The sequence below is a fragment of the Colossoma macropomum genome, unplaced genomic scaffold, assembly GCF_904425465.1.
Source record: "Colossoma macropomum unplaced genomic scaffold, Colossoma_macropomum, whole genome shotgun sequence".
Lineage (NCBI taxonomy): Eukaryota > Metazoa > Chordata > Actinopteri > Characiformes > Serrasalmidae > Colossoma > Colossoma macropomum.
The window spans coordinates 7,626,611-7,654,014 of NW_023494799.1; the positions used below are offsets into that span (position 1 = coordinate 7,626,611).

General features: G+C 39.4%; 1 protein-coding gene across 8 annotated transcripts in view; it reads right to left on the bottom strand.

The window, feature by feature from the left end:
• Positions 1–15,640, bottom strand: part of nfia (nuclear factor I/A) — a 151,391-nt gene extending 135,751 nt beyond the window's left edge. For 3 of the 8 annotated variants that reach the window (XM_036587403.1, XM_036587406.1, XM_036587412.1), the window contains exons 1-2: positions 11,989–13,160; positions 6,405–6,933 (exon numbers count right to left, since the gene is read on the bottom strand). In XM_036587403.1, coding sequence (XP_036443296.1) covers positions 6,405–6,933; positions 11,989–12,015 — 556 coding nt within the window. In that variant the 5' untranslated portion in view covers positions 12,016–13,160. The other 5 variants (XM_036587404.1, XM_036587405.1, XM_036587408.1 and 2 more) reach the window with 5 other exon arrangements.
• Positions 15,641–27,404: the final 11,764 nt, after the last annotated feature.

Below are 27,404 nucleotides of genomic sequence, written 5' to 3' on the forward strand. Positions count from 1 at the left end.
TACTTTCTAGGTCCATAGCTTCACTTTAGTTGCAGTGTATAGTGTTGTATACTAAATCTCATTACACCAGCTGATCTTCACACTGTCTGAACATTTCACAATAAAAAGAACAACAGATATGGTCCAAAATTATTTACAATAAAAATTTGTTACATTAATGTCTATATTCTTTATTATAAATGCCTCCTACTAAATTAACTACTCCAGAGATACAAGGTAATTTTTACAACAGCAAGTAGAAAAAATATAAATAGCAGTGCAGGTTCCTCTGATCTCCCATTGTGGGCCTATTTCTCTCTCAGTGTCCATGTGCTGAGACGACTGAGGAGTTAATACAGAACTAATTAGCGAAAGTTGACTGGTGCCAACCCCCCACCCCTGCCCTGCACCACTGCACAGGGGGACAGCACTGAGGCCCAAAGCACAGGTGCATGCTTCTCCTCTCACACTCCACAGCACTGAACACCCACTCATCAGTCCCCATATGCACATTTGTAAAAAAACTTACTCAGCTGGGCACTTAGTTACTGGGATATATATGAATGGACTTGGGGAGGAAAGGGGAGAGAAAATGTTTTCAAACTTGTATGAAACTGAATGTGTCTGTCTTTGTACATTTTCAAGACAAACATTTCCTGACTGTAGAAAAACCAGTGAAAAAAGAAAAACAGGTCTAAACGACAGGGCCAACAAAATAGTTTTACCTGAAAGGCCAAAACCATTTCATTTTGGTTCATGAGATTAAGGTCAGGATTAAGATTAGACTTTCTTATATAACTTCTAATTACATATAGATGCTGTGTGTATATAACATGTATGGTACATACTGGTATTACATACAGGCACTTACAGATATAATACATATTGAACATATTGTCGCTGTTGGAACAAAACAATGTATCTCATTTATTGAAAATGAATAGTTGCCATTTTGTCCATGATGAACGGACAAACAGAAACAGTTAAAAATAAAACCTGTTATGTTAGGTTATGCTGAAAATTCAAACTGTTTTTCCTTTCTCCTGTAAAGTTACTTTTTTGGATATGAAAGGTTTTGATCCGACAGCGACAGTATGTATGAACCCATGTCCCAACACTGTATAAAAACGTGCGTGTGTAGTCACAAACGTGTTTTAAAAACAATATAAAAAAAGCTCAGCAGTTTTTTTTTTTGGTCTTGTGATTGTAGATGTATAAAGCCCTAAGACTAGAGAAGAGAATATGGTCCAAATCTGCAGAGAGAGATTGGCACTGACAATAGACATTAAACGGATTACACGAATTTGCCATGCAATCAGGTTTATGAGAAATTCACCCTCTGAAGGCATGCAATGCTCAACAGAACTGTTTCCCCACCCAAGAACCTTATCTGCTTTGTTTAATCCAATCAAATTGCAGCAAAAAATGGTTCAAAAGGAGGTCACGTGCAATGATATTAAAAGTGACGGCACTGTATCCCATCACTTGATCACGGCTGGTCCTTTAACACTGGGCCCGGGCTAGGCCGGAGGATCTGAACAGCAGTGTGAACACTGCACTTTCACTGTACAGCAACTTACTGTGAGCTCACCTCAAAAGCACGACAATTTATTTTTATGAATGGGCACCAACCTCATTTGTAATGAATGGTAATGTGTGAGCGTGTGTGTGTGTATGTGTGTGTGCATGTGGAGAAGCGCAATGGCATGGCCGTTGTTGCAGTACCAGTGCTGGTTGGTGGCATTTAGGGAGGAGAAAATGAGAGAGTGAATTGAGTGGAGTGGAGTGAGGGTGGGGGGTCCCTACCCACAATGTGTACAGCAGTAACCACAACAAAGGCTGTGGTTCATCCCACAATAGCCTTAAATAGATCCAAATTATTGTTATTCCTCCGCCTGTGGAAAGAAAGGGAAACACAAAACGGCTGCAACTCAATACGTGCCAAAAGTCAGCCAGGAGATACTAGTGGATCCTGCTACGTTCAGAAAACAAGACAATAGACAGCGTGGCTTTGCATTATAAGAGCTGTGGTACCTTATTAGCAACGCTTTCCATTTTTTTCATATAGGGGTTGTCAATATGACAAAATGTTATGGTTATCTTAATAAGTTACATCACAAAATTATTTTCTAAGTTTTATTTCTGAGCATTTTTTTTCTAAAACACTTAACACCATATCATTTGACCATTTACAGAGAGCCTCTAAACAACGACCAGTGTATAGTAACTATATAAATTGCACAGGAACAAGCAGCAAATTGAATGTCATTGTCTTACTAACTCATTTTTAACAGTTGTAAGATTCTTCTTTGCGTTAGTTTTTGCAAATACTGAACTTAAAAAATGGGTTTTCATAGCCTCTGTAAAATTTGGCACCACTGTTTGGTGGTGGATTATGTCCATTCCAGCTTGCCTGCAAACATTAGAAAACTAAATATTGCGTACCTTTTCAGTGTAAAATGTCTTTCAATATTATGATGTTTTTGCTCATCCATATTTTTTCATCTTTAAATTCAGTTAAATTACAGTTAAAGGTGTTTAGCGCCTTAAGCCTTTAACTAAGAGCCTACATGTGGGCCCAAACTTCAATTCCTCACTCTCATAACTACAAAACTTACAGATTAGTTTCATAGTGGTCAAATATGCACCTTTCCTCTAGGAAAGTGAATGTAGTGTACTTTAAACTTATTTAAGGTACACAACTGGACCTCAAGACAATTGTTGTGCCTTTGAGGGTACCTTTATACTGCACGTACTTTGATGAACAAAAATGTACCTGTACAGTGCTCTTTTTCTTCTGACAGTGAAGGGTTCATTGGATTAACTCACAATGACCACATTCAACCACATGCATCATGCAACTGAGGTGTGCAGTCAGAATTAAAACAAACTTTATGTTCTGACAGAACTTGAACTCAGTGCGCCTTGAGGAATGCGTCATCAAACTTAACTAGTTTAGAAAGACACACACAGCAAATCTCTTTAAGAGCTCAGAGGGAAGTGGGTCAGACGTCTTTGCAGTCATTCAACACGCAAACAGTTCATCTCGACTAGCCCTCAGGTCAGATAAGGTAAGAGCAATATAAATATCTATCGGCTTCCCTCTAAATGTACATATATGTCCAGACCGGGGCATGTTATCTTTCTAAAACAGCAGTATCCTTCCATTGTGTTTTCCCGGGTGAAAACAGACCCGAATCAAATGAAAATACAGTTCAATAAACAAGCTAGATTGTGTCTAACTTTCACTACTGAGATATTTTCGCAGGGTTTTGGGATAAGAAACAAGCGTTTGTGATTAGACGCAGAATGAAGCGTTCTTTATGTTATTATGCTGAGAAGTCTTCTTTTCTTTATAATTATTTGTTCTTTTTCAAAGATTTTAGTCAGCAGAAATAATACCTGCCTTTTAAGTTCTTGGGACTTCCTTGCAACTAAACACAGTACAACAATGCTTTGAAACTTTTACTAGTTCATGCCTCCATATACAAGCCAATACTTGAACTTGACCTACAGTTAAATCAAACAACGAGAAGCATGACTATTCTTATCAGGCAATAAAATTTTAAATAGTAGAGGAACAAATACATTTTTAAAAATATTTCTCATTTTTATCACAAGCTGTCAATTCAACATTCTGGGCTTATAATATCATAATACTGACCTAATAAACGCAGTCTTGTTGCTCAAAACGTGACATAAGTAGTCTTGTCTACCTCGATAAAGCAGACTCTTAAAATAGGAAACAGTTACCAGTTGAAACTTTAGCCTGCATGTCCAAGGCTATTTTGCCCCCCTTTTACAAGGTTTAAAGCCAGCCTGCACTCCATTCCAGCACCCAAACAAAACCACCTGTTTTAACTAGAGGTCAAAGGACAAACTAGAACCAAAGCACCGCCCTCCGCTTGACTGGCTGCTAATGAGAGTGGCTGTTTATCTAAGAGGTCAAATGCCTTGAAGATAGGGTCATGGCCCTAACATCTTAAGCCATGACCTATCCCATGTGCGGCGTGCTCCGGTGAGTCTGACGCCCGCCAGCCATAAATTAGCCTGGGCTTTGCGGCCTGCTCCCCCACCACAGAACAGACCCCAGCTGGGTGAATGTGTCTCACTTTCTCCAATGTGATGTAACAGGAGCGTATGATCAACAATAAACGCCGCTCAATATCAGAATGTGGGTCTGTTTGAAGTGTGACTTTACAGAGAAGGCATGAAGAGAATAAAAAAACATTAACTTTTACAAATGCAAAAAGTAGCTGAATAAAACTCAGCAACGCTAAGCTTTGGCCTTTAAACTGTCAAATGTAACAAACACAAAGTATGTGAGGTGCATGTCATCGTAAAACTGAAGTAAACTATCATTTAAAAAAAATTGAGCGTTGTCGATTAGTGGATCAATATGGCCGTGGTAATAACTTTAATTACTGACTCTATGCGTCCTTAAAACCCTCTACTTTGGCCATCTGAGCATGAGGTCAGCCTCTCTTCAGATGGCTTTTAATCGCAGCAGCTTCAGCATTGCTCCACTGCTTTAAATAAGACAGAGGAGGAAACCTGATCGGTCTGTATGCGGCCCAGGATGGGGGGAAAGAGAGAGAGAGAGCAACAGAGAGAGGGAGAGAGGGAGAGGGAGAGAGCAAAAGCAGACCATTAAAACTAGCCAAGTTCCTCACTCTACAACACTCGTCTCTTTTTCGCTTTACTCGCTCTTGTTCTCTTGTACCTCTTATTCACAGTCACATCCTACGAGAAAATATCAGGACTACAGCAATTAGGATGTTAGCAGGAGCAGAAGCTTTCTGAATGGCCTTTCAGAACATCAAAACTGAGGATTCGGCTAGGCTGTAAAGAAATGAGCTTTAGCCGCAGTGTGTGGCGCTCGTACTGATTCTAACACAAAGGACCCTCAAAGGCTCTGGTCTTTTGTGCTCCAACCAAGTCAAAGTGATTCACATGCTCCCCCTTTTCCGACCTGCAACAACCAAAGCACAGCCTGCGTGTAGCCACGTTCAAAACATCACTTTCGTGTTCAGTCCTAAAGGGGCATGTTTACAGTTTTATTTCATCTGCTTTGACCACGAGTTGAACAAAATTTTTATACTTTCGTCAATACCTCATCAAAGTAGAAGCTGGGTCCACACAGAAACGTTGGGTTGGGAAGTGTTGGGGGGGCAGACGAGTTTCCTTCCTCGCACCAATAAAACGGACATATGCGGCCAACTCACTTAGGCTTTAGAGCAACAATTTGCGAGCAGGAGGAAATGAAAGTAATTAAGGTGCTCAGTTTGCCTGGTGAAACAAAGCGCTTTCCTTGCCTTCCAAGTGAAAGCCTGTGTTTGTGTTGCTGTCAGTACAAGACAGATCCCCTGCTGCCTCTTGCCAATTAACAGTCTCTCCATTAGATATTTACACTGGACTTCTCTGTTTGAAAGCTTCATGCATAGGCTAAACCAAAATGACAAGAGTCAACTTAGTTGGAGTTTTGGTGCTAGCAAATTTGTTCAGGAATAAGGTTACTGCCATATGCCCTTTTTCCAACAAATATATAAATCTATGAAAAATAATATGCATGTATGTCTGACTCAAATTATGTTAAGATATTAATTAGCCAGATTTGGAAAGTAGTAGAACAACATTCACAAGCGTCTACATGAAATAGTGAAAAGAATACATTTTTGCACACAATAAGCTCATCCCTTTGCCTCTCAATACTCTTCAAAACTTTACTCTGTCAGTGCCAACTGTTTGACAGTGCATGTTTCGCACAAAGTGAGAAACATGTACATGGGCAGACAGAGATAGAGATGGGCATATTCTGCAGTAAGAGCCTCAGTTGTGTCTGTGCCAGTGTTGATCAAATCTGGGCTGCTCAATGGAATGACTGAGCAGCATGAGATAGGCATGTGACAAAATTGTCATGTTTTTCACAGTATACTACCACTTTATTGAATCCTTGTTAAATTTAGGGTGTCTGCTGCTGACAGGATTCAAGACTGTATATGAGACCATGAGTGGGATGGCGGTGGAGTTTTGTTTTGACTGGGCATGTTATACAAGGCAGATTAAAAATAAGGCTGCCAAAAAGGGTTTTTTGGAGTGATGCCATTGACGAACCACCTTTCAAAGGATGGTTCCTCAGAGAAACATTTTTGTAAATGAGATATGTGAATGTTAAGAATATTTTTTTTTCAAGTTTGAAGAAGCTGCACATAATGCAAATTAAAGGATTTTCCTAGAACTGTATGACCAAGCCAAACCTTTCAGAAACTAAATGAGACTGACATACCACCTGACACTACCTTAATCCTATGGTATAGTATATCTGGCCTATATAATGTGTAACCCTCAAACGGATATAGTGGCATTACTAGTATACTTTGACCACATTGTGCCTAGGGAATTAGTCAACACAAAAAAGGACTTACCTGCATGTACAAAGTAGGCCAAGTACAGGTCAAGCTCCTTTACTGAAACTCCTATGTGATGTGGCTGCACGCACAACCCTGGGTTCGAGCACTGTGGAGATTTAACCAGCCTTTCGCCATCAGTACTTTCAAGCGGAATACCTTTGAATAAAATCACCATGACCAGGTCCAAGCGCCACACTTTGTCCGCTTGGCGCAAGCAGTCGATCCTTCTCATCTTGCCCTTCTGATCGGGGTTGGAGAGCACACAGCATGGTGGCTTCTTCCCCGTCACGGTGAGCACGAAATCCTCACGGAACTCGGGCCGGATGTCCTTGCGGAGCTTGGCCAGCAGCCGCGATGCCCACTTCTGCTTGACCTCAGCCTTCTCGGCCAGTAGCTCGTCCTTCACCGCCCGCTCCTCTTCTTTGGACATGCGCTTCTCGTGCTTTTTGAAGTACTTTCTCTTGCGAGCCTGCAGGTTGAACCAGGTGTAGGCAAACGCTCGCACATGGGGCAGCAGCGCTTCGATGAAAGGATGGAATTCATCCTGCAAGAGAGTGGAAAAAGACGCAGAAAGAAATCAGGCCAAAGAAGGAAAATGAGTTGAGGCAGTTAAAACTGCACAAGCTACAAGCTTTCAGAACATACGGTTACAGTGAAACTAATCAAAATTCACATAGCATGTAGGTACAAGCAAGGCTATAATTGCTGAAACGCTTGTGAAATATGGAGTCGTTAAGCATATTTTAATTACAGAACATAATTTTCTCTATCTATTGTATAAAACCAGAAAACAATTTAATATGATCTACATAAGGATAATAATATACTAGTAATTATGTACGTAATTATGGGTTTATATAACAACATCAATTCACATTTTTTATGAAAAGTCTGTGGGCTTCCTTAGCAGGGAAGCCCTCAAAAAGGAGGAGTGGGCCTGTGAGCCGAGGGCTCTGTGTGTGTGTGTGTGTGTGTGTGTGTGTGTGTGTGTGTGTGTGTGTAAGGCCCGTATCTTGGCTCTCTGGCAAGAATGCGGGTCTGTAGGGGTCTGCCAGGACCGAGAAAAAGAAACAACTGAGCAGGGAAATCGGACTGGCTATTTTTATCTATTCTCTATAAAGGCGCATACATACACACAGATATACAAAACACACAAAAACATACACATACACACACACTGTTCCGAAAACAGCATTGATAATACTTTACTTAATATCAGGGTGAAACGTGGTATTTTTCAGTTAGGAATGTGTGCAGGGAGAAGGTAGTGGATGCGAATGGATTCAAGCTCCACCTGCCACTATTACACAACCTGGCAGAAAATCAATTCCAAATTCAAAATTTCACCAAGAGAAAAAAACACCACCTGCATTTCTTTTCTTTCATCTTTTTTCATTTCTTTTATCTTTTTGTCACAATCTAATTATTCCTTGTCACAATATAATTATAATCCTTTTCTTATTACAATGATGCTTATTATGACAAGTAACATCAACCTATACTTAAACAAAAAAGGCTGCCAATAAAGCTGAATTATTGGGAAATCAAAGGCTTATCAGAACACCACCACTGCCACGGAAACACAATCACTGGTTAAATCCACCATGTTACTTTAACTTAGGGAGCTCTATATTATCAACCACTAAGCCACTTTTACTGTTTGAACTTCTGTTGTGCATACAATGCACAACTGAATGAAAAAAATGTCCGTTTCTTTACGGCTTTCTCTGGTCTGTTCCCAGCTAGACAGAAATTACAGAAGACTTATATGAAGCTTCACAACTCAAAGGTACAAAGCCCTAATAACTAGGCAAAAAACTAATAAGTGAGCCTAATATTAAGCAATTTAGGATTTCACACAGAGAAAACTACAGGGATTAAACTAAATTCAAAGAACAATGGCAACCTGCCAATCAGTAAAATGATGTTTCCACAAACGGGCACAGTCCTGATACAAGCCCCAAAACCAGCACAGTGAGCACAAAGGGCTTGCCAGCAAGCAAGCAAAGTGTCATATGTGCAAAATACATTCAAATACAACACTAATTTGAATATTGCCAGGTTGTGTTAACAGCTGAAAACAGTAAACCTCTGCAATCCATTTTTAATCAAAAGGCCAATTACTAAAGGCAGATTTACAATGTATTCTTTATAAAGAGACTTTAACATGAAAAGCCCTTCATAAAACATATCATGGCCTTAAAAGGGCAAAATTATGGATTTTTTTTTCTTAATTACTATTTTTTACATTTATTTCGCCACAAAACCTATACATGTAAAAGTATTCAAATTGCCACATTTCGTAATATTAATCAAGTCATTGATCTAACCACATCGTTTTAAACTTCATGACATGGTATATTATACTTCAATTTATATTTTCTATTTATTTCAACTCAGTGAATATGGGGGATTTATGTATCTTTGGATAGATTTGTGTCAGTGTACACTGCAGGATATGTGTATGTTTCTGTGTGTGTGAGAGAGAGAGAGAAAAGGGGAGAGAGAGATGTGCTGTCAAATAGGCACAGGATATGCTTAATGTGAAGGATTATAATAAATGAATCAGAAATTAGGTTCTATCAGAAATAAAACCATGTATGTGTTAAAATATGCGCTTTACGTTCCTTTTTGGAATTCAACTCCCTCTTCGTGTCTCTGAGGCACGCAAACTGCACTGTTTAGTCCTGGAGTAAATCCAAAGCATGAATTCTCTGTCTTCCGTCTTCACCGATTATGCAAGTATGAAATTCTATGAAATGTTATCCTAAATGGCAGATATCATCTATTGCTATAATATATATAAATATACATATATTTTGTGTCCTTTCTCTAGATAATTACAGAAAGGGCTCTCTCGAGAAATGTGTTTCTGTGTGGGTGTATAAGTACACTTCTCATAAAGTATGCTTACATGTGTATTCCAATTTCCAAAGTGCACTATAAATACAAACAACATCAAACATTTGGCGGAAATTAAATCTACAGTTAAAACTAAAACAAGCTCATCTTAACTGTTAACTTCTTTGGTGTATATAGTGACAGCTAAAGTCATCAAAGAACAGGCCTCTCATGACAACTCACTAAAACTGTCTTTTAAAAAACAAAAAAATTGCTATGCTGTTCTGTAGTGAGCCTCCCTTGTAACACAACATCACAGAGAGCTAATTATGAGTCGACAGGACTCACTTTCCCCTTTTGTTGCAAGTCTCCCCTTCGACGTAAACAGTGTTCAGGGGAAACTGCCGGCTAATGGCGCTCTCCTGTCGGAGGGGCGAGAAGCAGCCCCAATACAGCGCATCGTTCCTTGCTCTTTCACACACACTACATACTGAAAGTCAATAATATAAGTTGTAGTCAGTAGGTCAGGGTTTTTTTTTTCCTTCAGACTCCTGAAGTGAACTGAACTGATTCCCCTGTCCTACCGCAGGGCCTCAGTACAGAACAATAGTGCCTTGTGGCCCAGACAGATAGAGGAGTTAAAAGTGTTAACTATCAGCTGGAGTTCACCTGTGAGCACACAAGTTCCTTGAAATAAAGTATAATACAAACTAAATATACGTATATATTCTAAGTAAAAAAAATGACAACTGAATCATAAATAATGGTGAATTTCTGAAACTAATCCACAATTGAGCAAGAATGCAGGAAAAAAGATACTCACAAACCTATACTCATTTTCCAAAATTAAAATAATTAGAAGTCAATTCAAGATAACTAAGCCAAGCTGTAAGGTAGATTTAAACATGTAAGAACAATAAATGACACATTTAGATAGCAAATCGAAAGAGACCAGGGATCAACGCCAGCACTGAATGTGTGTTCAATGCTCCTCTGAGGATCCAATCGACACAGCTATATGTTCCTTAAGCACAATCATTTAAGTGACTTAAAAACACAAATCAATTTTAAACAGAATAAAAAGTGCTCCACTAATTAATCAATTACAAAACAATCCACTTGTTTGTCTTCATTTTTTTTTACCTAGAAATACTGTTTCTTTAATAAATAATTACAAGCGTATTTTAGTTGTACCCTGATGTGTGAAACAGGTCCTAAAAAATTGAGAGTATTACTGATCCTAAATGTCTGAATGAACTTCCTTAATAAGTTCAGAAACTCAATAAGCAAAACATTACAAAACAAATTATATGTTCAATTCATCAAAATCAGATCAATGGAGAAAAAAATGTTAGGAAAGGTACTGACATAATAACATAAACTGTGTTAAAGGGCCTAGTCTACCTACTAGCCCCACTATTAGAGACCAATTTACAAATTTATTGCAGAGAAATTACAAATGTGAATCCACAACTTGTAAACAAAATTTGCTTTACAAACAGAAAACTATAACTAACGCCCAAGAAGCCTAAATCACCTTTTAACCCTGCGCATAAGAAGTTGGAAGAAAATCTTTTCAGAGGTCTTTCATATTTTTCTATATTTTTTATTTTTCTCCATGTAGCAAATTCCACCAACCCACTTAAATGCCTCATATCCCTTCAGAATGAGATTAACTTCATTTGGATTTTTTTTTTTTTACAATTAAACCTTCCTGTTACCTCAGCTCACCCCCTATCCCTCTGCTCTCACAAAGTTAAGTTCCATACATGAGACCTCAGATCTCATAATCTATATCTTAAAAGAACAGAAATCTTCTCCCACAAGAGCGCCAGCCCTGAGTTTTACACTCCCTGCCAGTACAGGAATGACACGGGTTTAAACCTGTCAGTAAGGGACCAAAAAATCAGCAGCCACTGTCTGAGAAATATGAAACAGAAGCAAAGGAGCGACAGCCTGGACCGGGAGCGGTTGGTAAGCTTCGGAGTAAAAGAAAAGGCAAAAAGAGTCAAGTCGTGGAGGACCTCACATGAAACTAACTTTCTGGACCATGTAGAAATGTGCAGATCGTTTTTTCCCCTTATTGTTACTATCCACTGCATGTAATACAAGGAAAGGTTAGCCTGTGGGCAAAACGGTGAATTGTAGCCACATTATGCTACAAAAGTTAGGCTGGAGCTGAAAGGCTGCACCTCAGAGACTTGAAAGATCTCTCAAAGCAATAGAAAACTCCCTGACTTTTAAAGCCCTGACACCATTTTGTACGTCTTTAACCCGGTTCTCGTTCGCTACAACACGCCGTAGCGAAGAGCCAAACACGGCGAACACGAAGTGAAGTCGAAGCAGCGTCGGGTCTCGACAAAAACTCCAATATGCGGTCTAAGAAACTGAAAAACTACACCGAAACCGAAAACTTTGAGCGGTTGTACGCGAGAGCACGCTCGGCAATAAAGGCGTTATTACGCTGCTTTGGGCAGAGCTTCCGTACAAAAACGCTTCTTCGGAGACTTCACGAGCGTAAACGTTAAAAAAAGAGAAAAGTATGAGCCCAGGAGTGTGTGTGCACATGTGTGAAGGTGGGCGCCATCCGCCATGTGCTAACTTTGCTCTGTCACACCAGCTATGTTGCTGCACATAAAGTTTAGTTTAGTCTTAAGCAATGTTGCCTTAGCCCCATGCATGCAGTCCCACCCAGGCAAAAGCAGAAAATGCAACCAACAGTACAGTAAAGCAGAGATTTTTTAAAAATCTCACTTACCTGTGTTAGGCATAGCGGAGAATACATATCTGTTGTCTTTTGTATGCTGAATTGTAAAGTGTTTGTGTATGTGTGTGTGGATGACTGTAACGAATCAGCGTGTTTATGTATGTGTGTGTTATGTGAGTGTGTATGTGTGCAGGCTATATGTGTGTCCGCGTGCGAGTTGATTGCCGTGTCCGTGTGTATGAAAAGAAGAAGAAAAAAGAGAGATAGATAGAGAGAGGGAGAGACAGAGGGAGAGAGAGAGGGAGAGAGAGAAGGGGGAATGAAATAAAAGCTGCTTCTTGCTTTTACATTTCCAAGTGTGCGGAGTGAGCGGCGCTTCACGGCTCCATAGAAGTGAACTTTAACCCCGCCTCGAGTTACACGCGCGCACACACTCGCTCACGCACACACTCGTACGCGCGCGGTCCGCAGGAAAAAAAAAAAAACATGGACCGAGCTCCGTTAAAGCGGCGCCGCGACAGTCCCTTCTTCACAAACGCTCCGAACTTTGAGCAAAGGCATCGTGAACTGGAGATGGGGAAACGCACGCGCGCGCGCACGCGCTCAGACCCTCACTCGCTCACTCGCACCAAGAGAGAGATTTTTTTAAAAAGCCACGGCGGGGAAAGCAGCGGGTCATTTCGGCTTGAAACTCATCGTGTGCTTAGAAAAAAAAAGATTGTCAGAGCTTTAAAAAAAATAACTGACAAACCAAAAACTCCACCGGACAGATTTAGAAAGAAAAACAAACCGGACTTCAGACTCTCGCGAGCGGTTTTTGTAGCAGAGAGGGAAACGAGCATCGCAGAAGGTTCAGCGTGGAGCAAACCGAGCCGGATTTACGACACGCGGAGGGAGCAGCATGCCGAGATGTTACTAATAATGCTGCTAATAATACTAATAGTGTCCTGTAATAGTGTCCTTAAAGCCCAGAGCGGCTGCGTGTTATTGCGAAAAAGCCGGCGGCACCTGATCCAGAGTCGTTAGTTTCAACCTGAGAGAGAGAAAGAGAGAGAGGGAGAGAGAGAGGGAGGGAGAGAGGGAGAGGGAGAGAGAGAAAGAGGGGGGACTGAAAGTGAAGCGCGCGCGGGGTCGAAGTCCGTCCGTGTTTCGGTGCGGAGAGGAAACGCTCCGCTCCTCCGCGCGAACTGGAGAGTGAAGCACAGCGCCCTCAGCAGCGACACACACACACACACAGGGGCAGCAGCGTGTGTGCTAAAGAAGTTGTTCCATACCTAAAACTACAGTAAACGCGCTGCAGTTGGTTTGTGTGGCCCGCGCGGAGAGAAGCAACCCGAGTTTGGGCTTTGTAGGCAACTTGCTTATGATATGCAAAAACCAATGTGTGTGCGTGTGTATATATATATATAGTATATAAAGTGTATTAATCACTGAAGAATAGAGGTGCATGTGGTGTTTATTAAGCAACTATCTTTCTGTCCATATTTAACTATCTATATAAGTACGTATATATATAGTTCAGGAAATTTGTACATATTTGTGTTTAGTACATGTCTATGTCTGTATTTAACTCATTAAACAGTAAAAGTGAGTTATTAGACTGGATCTTGGATGTCTGGAACACTGAGAAAAAAACGTTAAAAAAGTACTGAAAATACCGAAACAAAGCTTATGTTACATAACCAAGGTTGCATAGGCCTGAATACGGCAAGGCATACATTTAGGAAAGAGTTGTGCTCTGCTCTCCAACAACATTGAACCGGTTTAAGTCTCAATGCAACAACTAAACAACACTTAGATAAGATATTTCATTGTTAATATCAAGATGAGGCTTAGCAGTTTGAAACACTGCTAGGTAACTTAGACAGAAGGCCAAAATGTCCCCAGTATTATCTTCCCAATATAAGCCTCTTGTTAATACAGCACCTGAGAGCAGGACGCTTAAATATTGATAATTTCTGCAGATTTGGGTTCAATTTCAGGTCCTAGGTGTGGCATTAAAGATTAATGCTTGTCAGTAAATACAGTAGTCTATCAATTGAGTCAATATTAAATGTATTGACTGAAGCACATTCATTCAATTTGCTATACAATATATATTTAAAATCCTATTTCACATAAATTAGGGAAGTTGTCCAGTTTATCCCAACAAAAATTCTTATCATTTTCAAAAGTAAAGTCAGATTGTGATATCTCTTTAACCACAGCGAGTACGCTTCAATGCTTATAGTTAAGAACACCTACTTCATGTCTATTCACTGACAGTCATAAAGAAACAGAACTAGCCTGTTTATATACACACATTCAGGTGCAGCATTTGGCGATCTGCCCCGATTTCTCCATGATTACTGAAAGTCAACAGTGCGCCCCCTAGCAACTGGACACAAAATCACACCACACCATCCAGTCCTTCTTTCCTTTCTTATCACCGAACTCAGACAACTCACAGTTGTGAGTTGTGTGCAGGATGCACTGACATGTGATAGCCAGAGAAACCGCGATGGAAAACATACAAAATGAATACAAAACATTCTGATGGGTTATAATTATTATCGTTGTTATTATTATTATTACTATTTATTAATGCATTATCACTTATTGCATTATCACTTTTATCACTTTGATTTGCTTCTTTGACCAAAGCAATGAGACTTACTGAACTACACGAGTTTGAAGCTTTAAAACATGTATGTATAATAATCAGCTATAAGCATGTTAGTCTTCTTGTTTTCCCGTTAGTTAGTTAGTTAAAGTGCATTAACAAACTGGCATGCAGTTGTGTGTAAGTAAGTGCACCCTCATCCTAACATGCTGCACGTGCACGTCTGTCTATCCGTGTTTTTTTCCCCTATAGCAAAGATCAGCTCTGATTGGTCAAGGTTCCGGAAGCTAGGGCTCTCTGAGCCATGCTATTGGACGATTTTCGCGTCAGAAAATAAATAAATAAATAAATCCCAGGATCTTATTTCACAGTCACTACCCCACTCACGTCGGCGTGGTCACATTTGTCAGTGCGATGCGATAGTCAGCGTTTGTGAGTTTTAAACTACACTTTATGAGGGAATTTAGGCGACCTCATGATTTAGGCGACTTTTCGCAACACCGAGCCGCTGTGTTTACCTTCAGATATCATGCAGAACCTGCAAGCGGTCCACAAAGCACATTTATCACGTACCTCTTCGTATGGCTAATGTAAATAATATTAATAGTGATAATAAGCACGTGCTGTATGTGTACGTGTGTTTCTGTTCCACGTACCATTGCCAAACGCACATTAGAAACTTTCAGGCGGTGAGGCGGAGAGCGTTCAGATTTCGTCTGCGTTTGTTGATCAGGAGCAAAAGTGTCGTGCTGAAACTTACTGCAGACGTTAGGCTGTACATTTCGAACAAGCGTTAGAAATTACAGCGTTGGTGGAAAAGAAAAAGACGCCTGTTCTTGCCGTTCCCTGAGCCTTTTCACTTCACTCCTGGAGACCTGACAGCGATCCAGGTTTGAGAAAACTGGCCGACATGCGGGACACACACTTCGTCTTCGGCGTGGTGCTGGCGAGGACGAGCTGCTTTAGAAGTTACGATCGATTCAGCGACTCTCTCACTTGCTCATTTACCCAATCGCTGCGATGTTCAGGCACTTCTCTTTCCTCATAGCGAAGCAGAGGTGGAGCGCCGTATCCATTAGAGCCCAGAAATCATCTGTCCCATGCACGTCCACCGTGGGGTAGCCTATAATAGGGCGCTGCAGCACGGCAGAAGCGCAGGAGCTGCCTCGGTGCTTTCACTAGAGTGCAAACCTTTAAGCAGGACTTTCTGCTAAACAAAACTTCTTTCAGACTATTACTGCGACTGAACGTGGAGGCTTATGTATGTCCGATGCAATTGTCATTAAAAACCCCATTTGTTACTCCAAGCGAGACAAAGTTTTTGGAGGCGTCAGCAAAACTAGACATAGCTGCTGATGTTCAATTAAGCATTGTCAACACTAAAACTAAATGAACAAGTGAAGAGCCTATAAAGTCAAGAGCAAGACTTGAAATAATATCGACAGGAATTCAGCCATGATCACTCATCATAAAATAGCCTATGAATGACAGACTTAGTCAAATTACGCTAGCAAAGTTGATTTTAACGACCATCTAGGTAAATCAACCCATTTAAAGACGTTTTAGGCTATTTTACCATGCAAATTGCTAACAAGTTAGACTGTTTTGAGAAAATACCAACAATGTGGAATATCAAATCTCCCCATAATATGGACTACACTTGACTAGTGTTTGTGCCATTGCAGTTCTCCAGATAGGTGGACTGCAAAATTAGATTGAGCCAAGTGAGGTTTGCATCTGTTTAATAGTCTAACCTCATCATATACATCTCCATATGTAAATACATCTCTCTTAAATGGGATTGATATTATATAGAAAGGTCGAATGTAATTATAAACTTGATATATGCAAATTAGGTATCAATCGATACCATACAATCTATACGAGTAAACCAGAGTCCCTTCAAAATACATTATGTATATTTCAGAGCATCTCAGTGTTTTAATACTAATGGTGTGGGGCCTCCTCAAAAGCAACAGTGAACAGGCCTACTTAAGCCAAAATCAGATTAGCATTCAACTCGTCTCTGTCACAGACACTGCGGTCTTTGCCAGCTGAACTGAAGGCCCACTGTTGTGCGTGTAGTCTATTTTATTTGTGTTTTAGCAACCATGAGGGTTTCTCCATCCACTGAGCTTCATTTCAGCACTGCAGGACTGAACAGCGCCAGTCAGGGTCACATGTCCAGGGGTGGCATGGCAAACATCAACCATACAGGCAGTTTGGTGGATCATGTGCCATAATGGCACTGGAAAAAAACAACAATCGTAGAGTCTCTTTGTGGGCGAGGCAAACATTAACCTGCATCCACAGTGAGCAAAGTGCAGGTCCGGGATGATCAGCATCACGATAGTGGAGTCAGAATGAGCGGTTTCAGTCTTGTAAACGATCACGAATGCAAGGAATATGCAACGTTCATCATTACAGAACAGTAAAATAATGTTTTGGCACAGAGTTTGCGCAAGCGACGGTAAATGTGGTAGTTTAAATATCGTTGTTTAAAACTATATATATATATATATATATATATATATACAGTTTATATATATATATATATATATATATACAGTTACGATAGTGAATTTATTCCGTATTCCGTCTATAGATTATATACATTTGTATTTGTGAGATTTAAATGCCTCAAAACAGAAAAGAGTTTGACGTCAAGCACAATTACGCACCATTATGGAGTGTTAAAATAAAAATCAACAATAAAAATACAGCAGTTACTTAATTCTTATAAACTCTGCTAAATTTCGTTTCTCGATTTGACAAAAAAAAACTGCGCGTCTGCGCGCCTGTGTGCTTCATCCTGGTGGACATCTTTCTGCCAAGTTCTGCAAAAAGATTTTAAAGGCCAAGTCGAGTGTGCCAAAGGCTTTTGGAGACAGAGAGGCAGGGGCGAAGCACACGGCTGCAGACTGTGCAGACGAGGAGAGGAACCAACGCTGCCCAGGCAAAATACAGTTTAAAATCACCTCTTGGTTTTGGGATGCTCTCGTTTGGTGCGCGCTGGGATCAGAGCAGGAGCATTAATAAGAGATATGGAAGTAACTTAGGTGGAGTTTTCTCCATCTTCAGGGGAATTAAGGTAAGTGCAAGGCGAAGAGCGTGTAGTAGCGTCTAACGACTCAACGCTGCCTTCTGCAGGACTGGAACCAAGAAAGGAAGTAACGTATTTGGGTTTTAGGTGGGAATTGGTCCTGTGTCTTGGGTTAGCTATGATGACCCGCGCGTGTCTGTGCGAGTATGTGGGGGACGAGGAGCGCAGGCTGCATGCAAATGTAATTCCAAACACACGTGAACCAGGGTAAAGTAAAAGCATCGTCTCTGTTGTAAACAGTGGGAAAAGACGAGGAGGAAAACTTTTCTCAGGTTTCGTAGCTGGTGTGCAAAAATACCAGACTGCGTCGCTGGTGCATAAGAGGAATAAAAACATATTAAAGTAACTGAAATGTCCATGACAAAGAAATCAGAGCCATGTTTCAAAGTAAATGATCACATGGAATCTATAGCAGTCTAAACTGTCTTTAGGGGGTTTCACAGACACTACATGATGTTTTTCATTATTGATAAATACTGATCCATTGATCATTTTTCAAAGCTATATATAACAAATGTTTTTAAAGATGCTGTCAGGTCTGTAGCTCAGCAGAATGAGGTCAGTATTCACGAAATACACAGCAAACTCAAAACTGAGTGGGAATGGACATGTGAATGGTGTGACTGGTGTGGGAAAGAGAGAGAGAAATAGAATGAACAGAACAGAGTTGAAGAACAAATGACCACATAAAATCAAAGCAAAAAGTATCATTATCATACAAACTGAAGAGATATTGATAAAATAGTCTAAATGAGAAGAAAGAACATCAGTTTTTCTTGAAGTTTTCAGAAAATAGGAGCACACACTGAACATGTATGAGAAAGAAAATACATTTAATTATAAATTAAATGTAAAAGTACATGCAGTGAAGAAATGTTTAAAATACAGTGTTTTAAAACAGTGACAAATACGGAAATACCATATTATTATTTTTTATTATTATTATGTGCAGCTTCAAAAGTACATTAAAAAATCACCGTCTTTCTTTACGGAGAAACCCATCGCTCATTAATTAATTTTGTGCCACATTCTGCTTGTGCTCCATCAAATGCAGGCCAAGACTCCATCTACAGGCCTTCGAATGGAATTGCAATGAATGAAAACGTTTTCAGATTCACCATTAACAAACGGTGTTGAACGGCAGCAACAATAATGCGTGAACATATTTTACATTGCCTGACAATTATTAGACATCTTGGAATAAAAAGGCATACTATATTACATTATATTATATTATATTATCACAACCTACTACATTTTACTGAATATAAATTCTTGATTTCTAAGGGGCATGGCACAGCGGTCACATGTATTGTGAGTGAAAAGATTAAACAGGGCACACTCCTTCATCTCTGTAATTAAAGAATTACAAAGCTAATTATAACAACATCAAAACTTTCATTACTAGATCACAAAATATATAGCACAACAAAGTACAAATATTTTAATTCATGCCCTGTGGTATATCATATGACTTTTTTTGATCATTCCTTTTTTTAAGATTTATTGAATTGAACTTTACCCAGTACTGTGTTTATTCAATATCTGACACTGTTGTTTTGTTTGTATTGTAAGAATTCTATAATTTCTGTTTTTAGACAGGAATCCCCTGAAAACTGGTGGATGGATGGATGGATAGATAGATAGACAGACAGACAGACAGACAGACAGACAGACAGGTGATGATGCTATGATGGCGTCATAATTAACTACTGGCAGGTATAATTATTTAGTTGTAAATAATAATGTGTGCACTGTTTGACCTTTTTACACACAATTTAGATCACCGCTACCCATTTAATGTATTATGGTAATAATATAAAATAACATAATATAATATAATATAATATAACATAATATAATATAATTTTCTAATTTGAATTTTGTACTTTTCTGTCTTTAATAATTTTGAAAATTGTGGAGTTGACCACATTAGTTGGGGATTCACTCAGAGACAGTGAAAAATCATTAATAGCCTGCTACATGTTTACTATTCATTTCATTTTCTTAATTTAAAGAAGCATGTAAAATATTTTCTTTAAATCAGCAGATTCTGTTTAATTCATGGTTGTTTAAGATGAAATCACAACAAAATGGCCTAGTTTACAATTTGTGTGACTGTCTTTACATAGCTTCTTATGGTTGGATGTAGCTTAACATTTAACATTTATGCAAATCATTGACTGTACATAGCAGTATTGTAGTCAATTTCTTTCAGTTTTTTTATTCAGTGGAGAGTAAATAAATCTAATATTCTTTAACATGTACCATTCTTCTACTTTTTTAATTTTCATTGTTTAAGAGCTTCTGTGTTATTCACATATTTTTACAATTAATTTGCAAATTAAGATACATCATAATATGCATTATTTACTATTTGGCACAAAAACTTGTTGAGGTATTTTGAAAGGAATGAATCTAGACTGCTCTATGGTTTGTTTCATTACTCCAAAGCTTCTCCTGCCTCAGAGTGAGTCAATCAGGAGCGACAACCTCATTTTGCCCCTCGTCTTCATTCCACACCAAACCACAAGAGGGTGATCTTTCAACACAGAAACCCCACTGATGTCCTCAACCACTCGGACATGGTCATTTTGAGCAACTCTCATGAGAGTGTTTTGTCAATCAGTCACAGCTTAGACTGAAATTCTAAAAGGAGTCACTGGAGTATGTCAGTAATTGCAATAAACCTATGTCAAAGACAATTATTATAATTTTACTATCCATTTCCATAAATCAAAAATTTATTTTGCACTTGCACCATGTTAAATGTGGTATTCCATTCAAATAAAAAATAATTCACATATTCATAGTAAGGTGCTTCCCCTTACTGTGAGCATAAAGTACTTTGACAATAAAACAAGTATATACATACTTGCAATAATTTTAATTATACTTGGAGCAAAAAGTTCAATTAAAATTAAAGTAAGCTTTATATTACATTACAAAGACATGAACATGAAGTGCATGAGACCGACAAATGCGTGCAGCCTTTCAGTGGTCCCCCATGTGGTTCCTGGCCCACTCGAAATGTAAATACTGCTTAGGCTGAAGTTGCCACGCTGCAGCTCATACCACACACACCTGGCAGGCTCTGGAGGGCAGTATGTGTGTGTGTGTGTGTGTGTGGAGGGGGGTGGTGGTGGGGCAGGGAGAAGATAGAGGGGGATTGTGTGGAGCCGGTGAAGCTGGCATGCAGTTGTGCTTAAGCAGCCTCGGGGTAATAACATTATCCAGCTCCGGAGCAGCTTGCCTCCGAGGCCTTGCAGAGCCGGGCCTTATGAATAAACAAAAAGCAGCAGGCCAAAGGATCCCCTTTCTGCTGCTCAACTGTACTTCTAGAACACACCGCAGCTTAAAAACACTCTTAGGATACATCTGCCTCATTCAGCGAGGGTCAAATAGAGCAGCGTGAATAATTAGTAATATTTTGAACCTATCCACAATTACAATACCTTCTTGATCTTGTTTACTTTGGTCACTCTCTTAACTTATCTGGTGAAAACCTGTGGACAAATCAGGTTGATCAAAGCCTTGGATACAAAAGTAAAGTACCAAACAGTGGTTCCTAATATATGATACACATACTGTACTTGGTGGTTGTTTTTTTAATTTCTCTCTCTTTCTTGTTCTCTCTCTGTTGTGGGTGTTGGCAATGCTTGGCCCTGGATACCCAGTAGTCTGGGGTGGCGGTTTGGAAGCAGTGGGCTCCACCTGGTGCCACTGAGATGCCAGCACTGGAGTAAAGCCAGGATTGGGCCGAGCACGCACCCTGGCACACACACTGACACACACACACACACACACACACACTCACACACACACACACACAGATCTGTGAGTCAGCCCTGTACAGCATCCAGTCTGCTCTCATTCACAAACACGCTTCTCACTGCTAGTGCTAACAGGCTAATGAACTGCTAATATTCACTGCCTTTCTTTGAATGATCTGACACCTTACTATTTACTAGGGAAAATACTTCAGAGGCTCATAAGGCCATCACCTTCTTTCTTTCACATACAGACATGTGTATATGTTACACTGCTTATAAAAACACCAATTATTATTTGAATAAATGCAAATAAACATCAACACTGCAAAAACTAACAAGAATATGTTGTTCTTTTAAAAAAGTAGCGTGAGCTAGTTTGAAGAACAAGTTTGATTCTGGACTTCAACACCCCAAGCCATCACATGAATTTGTTAAATTAAATCACCAGCACACCTAAATTCACATAATGAAGTAATAAAGTAATAAAGTAATTATTAGCCTGGCTAAGAATTGGATAATAACTACAATATAATACTGCCAGAGTTCTGAAGTTGTTAAGCAGACACACTGACATACATAAAATCAATACTTACTGTATGAATTTTACTTGTCTTTATGGTAATATTAGTCACGTCAAAGTCAAAGTGAACTTTATTGTCATTCAGAATATACAACATGGAGTGAACAGCTGAATGAGACTGCATTTCTCCAAGCTCTGATGTGCAAATGTAACATAAAGGCAAATGCACTTAGACATACTAGACAGCACAGACAGACATAAAATATACATGAAGGAAAAAATATTAAAAAATGTATTAGTGTATTTCTGAGCAAATAAACATTACTGAGCAGTTTTCACTTATTAAAATTGTAACAGTATGTAAGCTATAGTATTTGCATATGAAATCCAATGTCCTAGACAACAGAGAATGGTTGGTCATCCAAGACAATGAATTCCATTATTTTCTTAGTTATACTTTGCAGTTTCACACTGTCGTTTGTGAATTTTTTTGGCATTTCAAAAACAGTGGCTACAGACGCTGTGGGCATGCTCGCTTCTGATGTTTGGCTGTATGCTGCATATCTGCATGCGAGTGGGAGGTCATGCTTTCAAGTGGTATTAAACCTGTAACTGAGTTCACGGGTGTTGTACTCATTCTTGATACTTAGCATGAACAATGATTCTAACTTTCTTCTCTAATATTCCTCATAGAAACCATGTGACAATATTGTCACTGTTAATCTGCGGCTCAAACTATTTGAATGCATCTGTGCTGCAGCAGAAGAGTGAAAGTAATCACTATTTCAATACCACCAAAATGATTTCTCAAGTTTTAGATTTTGACACTATTTAATCTTGATTTTTTTAGGGCTTTTCAATCTTTTTTTCTCTTATGGCTGAAAATCACAAATGGCAAAAAATCTTTTTCCGATATAAGTGGTAATTTCTATAAATGAATAACAGACATTCTCAGCTCAAAAGGCCAGTCAAAATTCAGAATCAGATTCCAGTTACATGTGTGAAATGAAACACTAACAATAACAGGGTACACCATAATAGGCTCAACCCAAAGTCTTCAGCGTAAATTCAGTTTGCTTACGGACTATTTTGATGGTTTTATTAGTATCTAAAAAGGCTGCTGACTGATTAATAAATAATGGAGCTCGTAAGATCCCTAATGACTATAATCCTAGAATTCAGTGCTGAGAGATACCTAGATGAGAAAAAGAAAACACTAAGGACAAGTGAAACCTGCCAGATGGGCCTTAAGGACATCATGAGGAGAGAGGAAGCACCCACAGTAGTATGGAGTATGAAGAGCACCTTAATTGCAGTCTGTGCCACAAGTATATACTGTAGGCTATGATTCACAGTTTTTCGTTATGAAGAAAACCACAATATGGGTGAAACGCATACTGTACTTCAAGCATAATTACGTCTGTTATATAATGACATGTTTGTGTGTGTGTGTGTGAGAGAGAGTGTTATTTTCTCTCTCACACATCCAACACAGAAGCATTCACACATCAATTTCAGGAAAAGTCTTCGGCAAACTGCCCACACACATACACACACTCTCAAACACACACACACACACACACACACACACACACACACACACACACACACATATACACACAATGATCGGTGGACCCCAGAACTCTGGAAGAGTCCAAAATCTTTTTCTTAAAAACAAGCCTCCAGGCAAGTATGGCCCATATGCAAGCTGTTGGAATAGCAAGGCATATGCTGGGTATATCTAACACATTTTCACCCTCCCCCTCATTCCTTCTGTTTGTGCACACAGGCAGAGAGCAGCTCAGAACGCCAGGAGCACGCCAGACCGCATGTTCTCTCTCTATTACATATGTACATTCATTCAGCACAGATATATGCCCATAAAGAAGGCGTCCAGAAATGGACTAGCTGTGTGCTTAGGCCCATCGAGAGCACCACAGCAAGGGTGCAATAGTAGAAACACACACACTCACATACACACACACAAATACATAGTCATACATGCACAAACAGATGTACTGCACAGTCCCCCGCCCTCCAACAGTTTGAAAAACACTAGGAGACACCTGACAGCTGTTCATGACTGGAAAAAAAAAGAGGGGGAAAGAATTGCAGCTTGGAGCACACAGCTGGATGTGGAAAACTGCTCCATCTCCCACTTTACCAGCACACACACACAGTTTCCTAACAGCCCTCCACAGCACTGTGTAGGAACCGACAGGTGACTGGGATGACAATTAACTAAAAGTAAAATCCCAGGCGCATTCCACTAATTACACCATTTCATTGTGGGATGAAAATCCTTTAGTAACTGTAATATGACTAGACTCCTCTGAGCACAGCTGGGCAGGATAACAGGGAAAGTGAAACCAAGAGAAAATTGTAGCTTTAAAAGCATGCAAACTCAGAGATCCATTTTCCAGATTGAGGATCTTCTCTATCAAAACATTTTACAGTATATGCACCAAGTTACAGTATAAGCTCTAAATGCTTAAAACAGGGTTTCACAGCCAGAGGGTAGCCCACCCTTAGGTGTTCGTGGTGGCATTACAGGGGGTCATGAGAGTGTGATGGAAATGTCACTGTGATATTACATAAAAATTTTACAAATTAAATTTGTTTACAAATGAAAATAAATAAAAACATAACACTTTATTAATACCTCATAAATACAAAAGTGACTGAAGTTAGTATTACCAATCAATAATCATCCACTGAATCATTACTGACTGGATTATGTTATGCCATGTGATAAATGCTGTAACCACATGAGAGTTTAATGTAGATTACAGTTAACAGCTAGCTAGTTAAATCATTCTCGGTGGCTAAAACATCTCAACTGTCTTAAGTGTGTGATAGGTTTGGAGCAGCTTTCTAAGCAAAATATGAATCCAGCCTTCTTGAAAACACATTTGAAAAATAAACATGCAAACCTGGCCACAAAACCATTTAAAAACTGTTCATTCAACATTAGCCAACGTAAAATCTTAAGGAATAAGGCAAATACTTTACGTTGTAGCTGACACAAAAGGTTAGGAACCCCGGATCAGAAGTATTAAAATGGTATCATGCTAATTGGTGGCTACTAGCTTCGGTTCATCATTACCAACATAAGCATATATCGCTGAACTGTTCCTTTAACAAGACCACAAACCCAAACACTGACATTCATCTCAAAATGACGAAAAAGCTGCTACACAAAGTAACCTCGCTAAAACCTCACGTCTACAAGCTTAAGCTCATCGTCAGCCAAAAGACGGCGTGCTGCCCCTCATTTTAGATAAGGCGCATGAAAACAGAGCCGTGAGTCAGTGGGATTTTTTTTTTTTTGAAAGAGAGCATCATGCCCATGTTGTGTAGTTTGTGTGATCATTAGGCTTTCAAGTGCCTGATCAGCGAGGCTTGGCAGTGCCAGGCCTATTGTGGCCCAGTGCGGCAGGCGGAGTTGGGCAGGCTGTTTGGGGCGGCTCTCCTGCGGTGTGACTAACTCATGGAGACAGTGCCAGAGGAGGAGAGGGCTCCGGCCTGCCAGAGGAGCCGCCGCTCACTGCCTCCTCTCAACGCTGCCTTTGTTGTGGCCTCACTATCTTTTCACAACATGTGTTTCTGTCGAACCCAAAACTGGCAAAATCCCTCACAGAAAAAATAAAAAATCAAATCCCTTTCAGCTACCGTGTATGTGTGATTTAATGTCTTCATTTTGCCTTGAGAATCTGTCTACATTTTTTATTTTCAAGGCGAAGAAAGGAATCCATTTGCTGGATATATTTCACTTTGATGTGCTAGGTGATAAAAGACATGAGATAAAAAAGAGTTTTGGAGTTTTTTTGTTTGGAAACTTTTTAAGTTTTTACAGTGCCTCAAAGTGAGCAATTTGAAAAAAAGCACACACATTTTCCTTCAGAGAATATACATGCATTTGATATAAACCAAACCAATACTACCTGCAAGGAAACTCTTTTGTTATAAACATAGGTATAAACATAGAATAAGGCAGGGATAAAACAGTAAAATCCTAAAAAGTACCAAAATATGAATAAAGCATAGGAGCAAAAATTCAATACAAGCTACAGAATTATATGATTATTCAGTTTTCTGAATTGATTTTTTTTCTCAAATTTTTTTTCACAGATTGTAATCTGTCATACTCTACTGGAAATATATTTGAAATGATAATCTGTTTTACATATACTGGGGTACATCATTTAATAAAAAAAAATTATATATATATATATATATATATATATATATATATATATATTATGTAGAAGATGCAAAAATAAATCCCTGGCAATATCAGTATTTTTTATTATTAGATATTTGTCTTTTAATTTAAATGTTTGTTCTGTATGTCACTGATCATTCAGAAGTCAGGAATCTCTGCTTTAGTGCAATGTCGCCCTCCAATGGTTATAGGCAGCAATTACATCTAAGTTGGACGAATAAATGTTTTAAGAAATCTTAAAATCCAAGACAGTATACAAAAAAAACAAAAGCTTGTTTAAGTCACAACTTGAATTTTACACAGGCATTCTACATTACTTAAAACAAATCAAATTCACCATCAAACATAAAGTAAGGAAAGAGCTGTTTGTATGCCAGACTGGATGCAACACATTGAAGAGTAAAATGTTGGTTTCACAGCTATTACATAGCTTATTACAAAGTGTCAAATACACTCTCTCTCCCAGCACAGTGTCCCACACAATGATTTCTTGGTCGTCCCATCCTTCCTGGCCAGATCTTTTCAGGTCATGAAGAGGTCGCCTGGCTTCCAGTATAAACCCCACAGATTCCACTTGTGCTGAAATTGCTTTTGAAGGAAGAAGCACTCGGCACAGAAAACAGATGTGCGCACAGGCTGCAAGGAATCTTAACAATATACTCAGTTACAATGCTTAAGATAGTCTTCTTTCTGGTTTGTATACTTCAGAGACATGAGACAAATACGCAAAGTATACCGCCTTAAAGATTTGCAAGCAAATAAAAGTGTTGAGTTATTTTTCTCACTCACTGATAATGTACAGGTACATCATTTTCTATACTGCATAGATACTATACTGCATAGATACTATGCATGTGATATACTGCATTTGAAGCAGGGGGCTGTACTGACCACCCTGTAGAACAGCAGTGATGATATGGATGGGAAACGAATGGGGTTTTTGGGAGTACCCTGCCAGCAGAGGTGAGTGATGAACATGGCAGGATTAGAACCTATACCAGTTTCAGGTGGAGATGAAGGATCCAGAGGGTAGAACTGGGACACAGCGACAGCATTACTCACATCATCTGCTCTAACTGCTCTGCAAGGGGCAAGAAAGGTGCTGTGGGGGGGCATGTGTGTGTTTGTCTGCATCCCTCAGTGCACCTTCATTAGTCTAACGCTCACTGTAGCAAACTTGCCCCATTGTCCTTTTGCTCTCTCTAGCTCTAAAATAGCACTCCTCACAAGCGGTGTAACGATAC